The sequence below is a fragment of the Oryza glaberrima genome, chromosome 2 (assembly GCF_000147395.1).
Source record: "Oryza glaberrima chromosome 2, OglaRS2, whole genome shotgun sequence".
Lineage (NCBI taxonomy): Eukaryota > Viridiplantae > Streptophyta > Magnoliopsida > Poales > Poaceae > Oryza > Oryza glaberrima.
The window spans coordinates 183,803-194,804 of NC_068327.1; the positions used below are offsets into that span (position 1 = coordinate 183,803).

Consider the following 11,002-nt stretch of genomic DNA (forward strand, 5'->3'; position numbering starts at 1 on the left):
TGGGACCCACATGTCATTTTCACACATCAAATAATAAAAAATAAAAGTGGGACCCACGTGGGCCCCACATGTCACACTCCCTCCCTCATCTTCTTCCTCCTCCCTTTCCATCTCCCCTCTCTCCATCTCTCTCCCCTCCTCTCTCCAGCCTCCAGGCGCCACGGCTCACGAGGTCACAGGGAGGTCCGGCGGTGGCGGCAGGCGACACGACAGCCACCGCCTGCGGCGAGCTCCACCTCTCGGCGCATAGGTGATAGGGCCGGCCTTTTGTTTATGGGCCTTTTCTCTTATTCTGTCTACTTCCATTCTGATGAATATTCTAAGCAGATGAAGTTACATATTCAGTCCATTACGATTTTATTTTTTTTAAAAAAATGTTAATAAATACTACCCTCCGTATTTTAATGTATGACGCCGTTGACTTTTTAACCAACGTTTGACCACTCGTCTTATTCAAATTTTTTATGCAAATATAAAAATACTTATGTCATGCTTAAACTTCACTTGATGATAAATCAAATCACAATAAAATAAATTATAATTACATAAATTTTTTGAATAAGACGAAAGGTTAAACATTTGTCAAAAAAGTCAACGGCGTCATATATTAAAGTACGGAGAGAGTATAATAGTAAAACATCTACCAATAGGCAAGCAACCGATAAGTTTTGAAATTTAAACAGAGAAAGACTCACGGTTACAGGACAAGTCTCTATCTCCCTCTTAACCATATCCAACTAAAGTACTCCGTATCAAATACAAACATCTATATGAACTAGTATGTAATTAATTAATGTCTATATGAACTACACCATTCAAAAGTAGAATATAACATCTCTAGCTACTGATTTTAAAGGCCCCTTTGATTTGTAGGAAAAATGTAGGAATTTTGGAGGATTTCAATCCTATGGAAAAAAAATCCTATGAAGGCCTTTGAAACAAAGGATTGAATCCTATCTAATCCTTTAAAATTCCTATGGAATGTGTAATCCTATGCACATTTTGGAGAAAAGTTAGCAAGAGGTCTAACCGCTTGGAACATTTCCTCTGAGTCTATCTCTCTCATCTGATTCCTGCGTTTTTCCTGTGGTCCAATCAAATGGTCATTCCTGTGTTTTTCCTGTGTTTTGCAATCCTCTGTTTTACAATTGTATTCCTGTTAGAATATTGTGTTTTTCTATTCATCTGTTTTTTTATTCCTACGATTCAAAGGGGCCCTTAGAATTCCTATGAATTTAAGAGTGTAGCACTACTACGTATAAAATCATGCTCCTTTCGTATGAAAGCATCAAAGATACAGCCCTTTAGAAGACAAGAGGATGACATGTATTTGGTTAGACGATTTTTTTGGTTGTTGAAAACTACACTACATTATTACGGCACCGCCAAATTACTAAGATTTCACTTTAACTGAGAGAACAACTCTACATTACATGTATGATTTCTTTTTTAGTTTTAGCAACTTGTAAACATTTATGTACCTACAAGTCTACTAACTAAAGAAGCTGACCTCGTGTTAATAATTAGAAAGATTTGACGATTGGTTAGTTGGATCGAATTATCATAATCGTGCAGAATTATTATTGTTTAAACATGCATGGTAGACGCTTGTGCACAAACTCATCCGATGTTGTGTCCTCGCCGGAGGAGCTTCACGGTGATGGTGGGGTGGCTGCAGAGCACACTAGGAGCCGCCATCGCCGTCGTGTCTGGCCCCCGGCGGCATGGACGGGTGCCCTTCGCCACCCACGTACGTGGCGGCGCCCCGTGCAGCTGGATACTTTGCTTTTCTGCCTGACAAGCTGGAGCATTTCCAGACCAACACAGCAGTATGCATTCCGTCATCATCACTACGTCAGCTCTTAACCATTCAACTGGACTAGTAGATGATAAATTCTTTGTCAAGGCAAGCTTGGCACAAACTAAATTGACACAAACACCAATAGCTAGTAGTATGTTTCGGGGATCGGCCACTATCGCCGTATCTGTACAAGCTTTTAATCGGCAATCATACAGAGCATGCAAATTTTAACCCTAGTTAGGGGCTCATAACACAAATCCAACAGACAGACTAGCCAAAATTTTCTTCCACCGCGCTACTTGACTTGATACGCTTAAACAACAAAGTAATCAAATCAGATCAAAAATGATATTGCATGATACACAAGTCACACATTGCTAGCTGTGGGGAATGTCCAGGGCACTGGAATCACCGAGCACCTTACGAGCGCGCCAGTATATAGCATTTGCTGTTTCTGATGTTCCCAACTGCCCATGTGCATTTTCAATGTAATGTCAGCAAATAAAATACAGATAAGGAACTTAATCACGATTAAAAGAACAATCGGATGAGGAAACAAGCGATATGGATCTCACCTTCAGCTCCATGTTGTAGTAGTTCCTCCAAAGTTCTCTTTCCTGGGGATAGAGATCGAGCGCTGCATCATACAGCTTACGAGCATTCACAAGGCTGTCTTGGTTTCCGATTGATGCAAGGTTTGTTTCCAACTCTATGCAGTACTGGAAGAACTTGAAGCTTGGACGTGGTAAAGCCAGAAATCTGCATCGATGCAGAGGTGTCAGAAACATGCTTACTCAAACAATACATATGAATTGATTCCCGCACATGTTTCTAGAAGAATCTATGTGCACTTATAGTTCATACACAAAAGGCAGAATCTGAAACATGGAATGTGCAATGAAAATTCATAGCACGCTTCGCTCAGTTTCAAAGACAACACTACTTGCCTAATAGACAAAAACTCCAAATCTTGCAGCAAAGCAAATTCAATTCATGCAATGAACAATATTACAGTGATATTTCATTCAAGGACCATAAAGTTCATACCTCTTATACATCTTTCTAGCTTGCTTGATACCATCTCTTTGTAAAATCCATCCAACAATAGCAGAAGAAACCGAAGCTCCAGAATCATTCCCACCAGCAGAACTTAATGATAACATTGCACATTTCACCAGCTTTTCGAAATAAACCTTCTCATGAGAAAACAATTTCATGGCCTGAAATGAATTACAGCAAGCTTTTGAACAAATATGCAACGAAGTAATGCATTGTGCCCATTACAGATATTAGAAATTAGTACAAGCAGTCAAACACATTAATACATCCATGGAACTATTATATAAATACATTGCATCGTTAAAGGTAAAAGAAACAAATCAACAAAAGAAAAGATGAACCATAATCACAGTGAAAATAGAGGAGCAGAATAAAACTTTGTGAAACAAGTTCAGAGATAACACATGAGAGTAAAAGAGATCGAGAAGGGTCTATACCGTGTGCCACAATTCCTCAGCCTCAGGTATGGGTAACTTTGGAAGTGCAACATTAAATAGATCAAATAGAGAACTCAAGTTCTCCTTGCTGAACGAAGAAATGCCAGTAGAAGTAGCAAGTGACTTCATCTCAATAGATGCTCTCAGGTTCCACAAATCCGCAGCATGTGAAAGAGGACCATTGCAGAGCTTTTTGGCAAGATTCCTAGCTTCCTCTAATCTTCCAGGTGCCTCCTCCAAACCTCCAAGTCTCAAATAAAGAGACACATATTGGCAAGCAAGATCTTCAGTAAGACAACCGCTTGATTCGGCATTTAGATAGACTTTCAGTATACATGAAGTGAACCCTGAAGCATCAAATTCACCGCCATGAAACAATGAGATGGAATCTTCTGTATCAGCAAACAGAACACCCATCCAAAATTTTGCATACAGGGAATACATTCTGGAAGTTGGCAACCTCCTGACAGCTTCATCATACACCTACAATACAAAAAACGTAGTTTGAAATGTTTAAATATTGAGTTTGATTATTCGTAAGTCTAGGGCAGGTTGCATTAATCAACCTTTTTTTTCTCCCAAAGAAAGCAGGCAAGATTGAGTGACAGATAAAAATAACCAAATAATGAGTTTTTACCTGTATTGATTTATTCAGTTTATTTGATAAAGCTTCCATTCTATTCAAATTACTGGAACTAGTTGAGTCACTAAGCTGAAGCCTAGCAAGCCAATCCCAGTAGTCCTCACTGTCAGAGAACTCTTTCTTCAGGTCATCCATGACCTCTACCTTCAGTTCGTCAGAATGTGCTAGGTCAACACTATTCAATATCTCTAAGAATTTCTTCCGCAAGGTTAAGCTTGAAGGAAGAGCTTTTGTAGCACCATGGTATATGGTTTGAATGATTAGCAGCCCTTGCTGCCAGAATAGGTCTTCCTTCCCCTCCAAAGCAACTCCCTGTGAGCCAGACTCCTCGGGACCTTCATCTTGTTCATTCAGTGACATGAACAGTTCTTTATTTTCCTCTTTCCAAGTGCTTGCATCATTATTCTTCTTTTGCAGTGTCTTCACATCCTCTCCAAGAGCAACCTTTCGAGCCTTAAGCTTGTTAAGATAGGTAAGCTCCATGCGAAGATACTCAATCCACATATCCTCTGATTCTGGACAAGATCTAAGACCAGTCTGCATAAGAGCACGTGCTGCAGCAACATTTAAGTTCTGATCAAATTCCCATGCTGCTGCATAGATCCAGAGCCCAGGAACCTTGGGGTGGTAACGAATAGCTTGTGCCAGAGCCTGAAAAATAATACAATGAACATGAGATATGTAAATTTAGTAAATAGTGAGATCAATTCAATGTTAGCCTTCCAAAAATATATATACGCATGTTTACATATCATCGGAGGAGAAGTTCAAACAAAAAAGGCATGAAATGGGGCACATAAATACACAACAAAAGAAGGACAAACAGGCATCAACTCATACTAAGATTTAAAATGAAATCTACATCCAAGAACCAAAAAAAAAGAAAAGAAAAGTTTCATCTCTAAATAGCTTTCAAGCTCTGGCCACATTATATATTTGCAAAAGGAAAAAAAACACAATTTCAAAAACTTCAAAAGCTCCAACCTTTTGCCAGTTATGACTATATTTCTATGCATACTGAGTAGCCTTCGGAACACAATCAGATCTCAAACAAGTACACACTGGACTGGGGAAGTCCTTATTCTTTCTTAGCTCGAATGTTGTGAAAACTTAAACAACTAATTCCATATGAAACATAAAACCAATCGCTTACACTACAGCTTTTCTGTCTTACCCTTCAATAGGTTAATGCCTGGTATTTAACGTTTACCGGATCTGGACTGGTGAGCATTGAACGATTTCTTTTTTCTATGGCTTACCATGTCCCCACCGCCACCTTAACAAACAGTGCACAACACAACAGCTCCAGTGATAGCTGGATGCGGGGTCTGTTTAGTGGCAGCACTGTAGTGTAATCTCATACCGTTTTCGCGACGCATAGCCAGTGACACCAGTGCAGCCTATGTCATATTCAGGATTGCGCGGTAATCTACCATGAACCAGACAATGGTTATTCAGTGTAAAAAGCCCAGGAAAAAAAATAAATTTCAACGATAAGTGGGGTCATGACTTTATTATCTTCAGCATTCAACTATTTATAGCGTATTATTTCTGATGCACAACCAGAAGTTCATGTGAAATTGTCAACGTAATCTATAAATTTCTATCAGCAAGACGTATGGCCTAACTTGCTGCCCGATAATCACAATGCGAGTCATGCGACTTCACTCAATGCCAAACTTAAATTCAGAGCACAAGAAGGCTTCAACCGTAATAAAATTCTTATTGATCAAACAGAGACAAAGAGATGAAATGAACCTATGCATTCATAAATAAGTGAATAAAGTTGGTTGCCCGTGTCCCTCACTCACTACGGTGTGGCCAAGAAATGAAAGGGCGACATATAGTAATCAGTACTAAACCATTGCTACATCAATCAAGAGCCGCATGTAGAAAAGCTAACAAAATTGATTGAACAAGGCAATGCCGCAGTATCATACATAGTATGGAGAAAGAATGGGCAGGATGAGACAGGAAGGTGGGAAGGTTCGGGGGAGACTTGCCTGCTTCATCCGACCATGGCGCTTGTCGCGACAGAACTCGAGGTAACGGAACCAGAGGTCGAGGTCCCCCTTGTACCTGACGGTGGCCATCCTGTAGATGTCGAGGACGCGGAGGACTCCGGCGATGTCGGAGACGGACTTCTTCCACTTCTTGGCCTTGCCCTTGTTCCTCTTCTTCTTCTTCTTCTTGCTGCTGTCGTTGTCGGTGGCGTCAGCATCGTGGTCGGTGGTGTCGGGGGTGGCGCGTATGATGGCGCGCTTGCGGAGGTCGCGGAGGGCGTCGAGGCGGAGCTCGTAGGCGATGTAGTCGAGGAAGTCGGAGCGGAGCGGGGAGCGGCGTCGGAGGCGGAACTCGAAGTCGCGGCGGCGGCGGACGACCTCGGCGAGCTCGGCGCGGGTGAAGAGGCCCCGGCGCTCGAGGTCGTCGAGCTCGTCGGACATCCGCTCGAGGCGGTACTGCACGGCGTCCGCCATGGTGATGTCCCGGCTGCCGGCGGCGGGGAAGGAAGGGTAGACTGGGGTTTTAGGGTTTTTGCGTGTGAGCGCCTCCGCCCGCGAGGGAGGAAGGAAAGATGTCACCTTTTATTCTTCTACATGGGCTGGGCTGGGCCAGAACTGGACTGTAGCTTCCTTACGCACTACTGTAGCGTACGTGCAGGCCCGTTAGAATGAAGTCATTGCAACTCCCTCAACTATTGACCCAGTCTAATTCGTACCCCTCCACCGCAAAACTAGGGTGACGCCTCCGGCTCGGGCGCCCGATGCAAACGGGTTAAAATTGACGTCAACGCCCGATTTACGTGTAAAACTAATTTAAACTGATTTTTCTCTTAAATTACTTATCCAAATCATGATCCGATTGCACCATTAAATTCGTTGCAACTAAATCTTCAAAACAAGACCACACATGGGTATATCCCGACGAAAAAAAATTAGCTTATTATTGAATTATTTTTAAATGTTGCACGATGTTCCACCAGGTATATCGGAATTGTTTCACAAAGTAGATCGAAAATGTTTCACTCGTTTAAATCGGGTGTTGTTTCACCTTATATAAAAACAATGTTTCAGCAAATAGCGAAAGAATGTTTCAGTTAACTGCAACATTAGATCTATACATAGTGAAACAATGTGAGTACACTAGGTGAAACATTTTTCGGTGGAACAAAAAAATATAACGAATTCCCTTAATAGGGGGTTTCCAAAATATGTGGGTTTTTTGTTGCAATGGAATAATTCAGTTCACTGTAACATTAGATTTATACATAGTGAAACATTGTGAGTACATTAGGTGAAACATTTTTGGTAGAACAAAAAATAAGCCAAATTCCCTTAATAGAGAGTTTCCAAAATATGTGGGTTTTTGTTGCAATGGAATGTTTCGTTCACTGCAACATTAGATCTATACATAGTGAAACATTGTGAGGACACTAGGTGAAACATCTTTTTGTGGAGAAAGGGGAGGGAGAAGTGGGTGGGGCCCAACAGGGTCACGTGGGGGGAGAGCGAACATGGGGGAGCGCCCGATCCGGCTCCCCCCGCGCCGGTCGCCCGGGATTGAGCAATTCCGCAAAACTAGATACCCTATAGCTCGCTTTCCCAAGTATTAAAAAACTATATACAAAACAAATCCATGGCTGTTTTAGGGTGGTTTTGGCTTAATTACATGATGTCCATATGACAACCCAGTATAAAAAGAAAGTTTTAAAAAATAGACTTGAGGCCCACATATAAGTGATAAGGAGAAAAATAAAAAATATTGATTGCTAGCCTACAAGTGTCTAGGAAATAAATATACATAAGGACAGGGTATTTCCACACAAATCAATCATTTTATCTTATCGAATTAGTGCAGTCTGTTGGTACTTACTTTATATGGTTATAACAACATTTAGAGCTCGTTTTATACACTGGATTGAGAAAACAAAACGAATAAGAAAAACACAAAATCTTGATAGAATTGTAATTGCAAAACATGGAAAAATACATGAATGGTCATTTCAATAAACCGTATGAGAAACACAAGAAACCAGGAGAGAGAGATATGCTCGAAGAAAGCTTTCCAAAGGGTTTGAGTTCTTTCTAACTTTTCTCCAAACCTTACATGCATTTAGCCCTTTCTTAGGAATTTTATAGCATTTGGAAAGCTCTAATCCATTAGTTTCAAATGACCAAAAAGGAAAGTCCTATATAATTTGGATCCTACAAAACTCCTCCACAAATCTGTGTGCTCTCTATGCGTGTCCTCTAGGTGTAACATCTAATATGTATCCATGCTAGCTACATTCCATTTTTGTCCCACAATATAAGAAATTTGGCGATGCATTTGTTAGTCAAAATCTCTTACTACCTCTGTTTCAGGTTATAAGACTTTCTAGCATTGCCCACATTCATATAGATATTAATGAATCTAGACACAATATATGTCTATATTCATTAACATATATATGAATGTGAGCAATGCTAGAAAGTCTTATAATATGAAACGGAGGAAGTATATTATAGGATACTGTTAGTATGAGATAAACACTGTATATTCATCAAATAGGTTTTGTGGGATCTAGGAAACTTGCACTTTGAAAGCTTGAAGTAATGTTATTGGGTGCATATATCTAGTATTTTATCTCCAAAAGTTTATTGTCTGGTAGCATAGTTTTGTTAAGGGATCCAATTGGACCAAGTGGATCCTCCCTACTTTTTAAAGAAATAGTTTCTAACCTCGTGATCGGCTTTTAAAGAGACCTACTTGTGTTACCTTAGGTTAGTTAGGGTGGGTGAGTTTCCAATATGATTTTTTTATGATAAGGGCCACACCTCCCTTTCCCATCTCCCTAGTCTTCTTGCCCCTTGTTTCTCTAAAGGGACAAGGAAGCATGAATGGTTAATATACTCAACACGTCATTTCTTCTTTTAGACGCCACGGCGCGCTCATCAAAACCATTAGTCTCGGTTTAGACCTTACTTGATTAATTCAACGATAAAGCTAACCATGAGAGTTGGTTTGCACTATATTTTTATGAAGCTAGGAAACTGAAACAGGATCAACTTGCAAGCAGGAAAGCAGAACAAGGATGGATATTATTGCTAGTTTGAAGTAGGATAGGTGTGGAATCTGACAAATCAGGCAGATGTGTGATCTTTTTTCTTTGAAAAATAATGAAAAAGGAGGGGGAAAGAAAAATCAGATTTTGGTTGGCTCGCCCTCCGTCCCAAAAAAAGGCAAACCCTGGTTTCCGTGTCCAATATTTGACCGTCCGTCTTATTTGAAAAAAATATGAAAAAAATTAAAAAGACAAGTCACGCATAAAATATTAATCATGTTTTATCATTTAACAACAACGAAAATACGAATTATAAAAAAATTTTATATAAGACGGACAGTCAAAGTTGGACACGAAAATTCAGGGTTTACTTTTTTTTTTTTTACGGAAGGAGTACGAGGCTCGGTCTGCAAGATGGTCCACGTGGAGGTCCCCCCGCGGCTTTTGATGGCGGTGGGCCCAGGTCTTCCACGTGTCGGCGCATGAGTGGATGTGTCCGTACGAGGCCACCTGGTCCTCGTACGAACGGGCAAGCGCAAGCAAGTAGTGTGTCGACACGTGGAGCCAGTGGTAGAAACACAAGCGTCGTGCTCCCTTCATTTCTCACTCAAATTAAGCAGCTCACTTGCACATTGATCGGTGCCCCCAAACTAGTATAAGTACAACTATAGTGTAGCACAAACGCATTTTCTATGCAGGGCTGTCTACATATATCATTGATGCACATCTCTGCATCTAACATGCATTACCGTATATGGAGTACTTCTTTTGAGACGTCACACATGATATGTTAATTCTACACATCATGATCATACTGTTTCTTCAAGCACCAGTACATGCAAGATTTTCCTAGACACCAAACCATTTTGTTTCCAAACGGACCATAAGTGCAACCGTACAGGAAAATGAGGAACGAGCCCTGGGCCGTCGCTTGCACAGGAAAATCAATTTTTGCGTGCGGGTCACTTAACAGACCCGCACATGAAAATAAGCCGCGTGCGGGCTTGCTAATTAAGTGATCCACTCACGAAAATAGCCCAACCCACGCGCTGCCCAACCTCCCATCTCCCTCTTATCCTCCTTCCCGTCCTCCCCATCATGTACGCTACCATTATTCCTCCCATCCTCCCTCCTGTCCATCCTCCCATCCTCCCTCTCCTCCTCCCCATCCTTCCTCCCCTCCTCGGCGACGGCGGCGCCCTCGGTTAGGGCAGCGGAGATGGCGGCATCGGCGGGCGTGGCCACGGCGGCGGCATTGGCGGGCGCGGCAGCCGCGACATCGGCGAGCGCGGCGGTGGCGGCGGAGCGGATCTGTCTCTGGCCGCCGCGTGGAGGCGGATCCGTCGCCGGCCGCCGCGGGGAGGCCGGATCGGCGGCCTACCACCGCTGGGACAACGACTCGACGACGCCGGTGGCCAGCCTACGACGTCCTCGTCGGCGACGGCGTTCCTCTGCGCCCACTGCGCGACCACGCGATACCCGGACATCTGATATGACTCTCTCCTCCCCTACGCCTCCACATTCTAGATCTGTGGCCGGTGGGGAGGCCGGATCCGTCGCCGGCGACCGCGGATGGTGGTGGCGGCGACGACGACGACGGGCCTCGAGCAAGGCAGCAGCGTCGGCGGTGGCGGTGTTGACGGCAGCTAGGTTAGGGTTTGCGGGTGGATTTTGTTTTTTTGTTTTGTTTTGTTTTTTTATTTTCCCGTGTGGGCGGTCTAAGCGCCTGCACGCGAAAATCGATTTTCACGTGCGGGTGCGTCACCCGCACGAAAAAATCGGGATTTTCGCAGATGCACCCTTCCAGACGGGTGGAAGCTCCGCACGCGAAAATCTATTCTATCCGCACGGAAAAATCTTTCATGTAGTAGTGAAGGCCGGTGGCTATTGTCGCTTTTGGTGTTATCCATCTTGAATTATAATTTTACTGTGCATTATATACATTGATAGTCTCTATGGTTTGCACACGCCAATTAGCAGACAAGTAGACGAGCAGTTTCCAATGTTGCGTCACACAT

At 42.6% G+C, this 11,002-nt stretch overlaps 1 protein-coding gene across 1 annotated transcript; it reads right to left on the reverse strand.

Annotated features, from left to right (window-relative positions):
* Positions 1-1,894: 1,894 nt before the first annotated feature.
* Positions 1,895-6,510, reverse strand: LOC127764005 (uncharacterized). Its single transcript, XM_052288809.1, has 6 exons — positions 5,944-6,510; positions 3,935-4,591; positions 3,298-3,780; positions 2,849-3,021; positions 2,377-2,560; positions 1,895-2,268 (listed from the first exon to the last, which is right to left on the reverse strand). Exons 1-6 carry the CDS (start codon positions 6,415-6,417, stop codon positions 2,179-2,181), a joined length of 2,061 nt encoding a protein of 686 aa, XP_052144769.1. The 5' UTR covers positions 6,418-6,510; the 3' UTR covers positions 1,895-2,178.
* Positions 6,511-11,002: the final 4,492 nt, after the last annotated feature.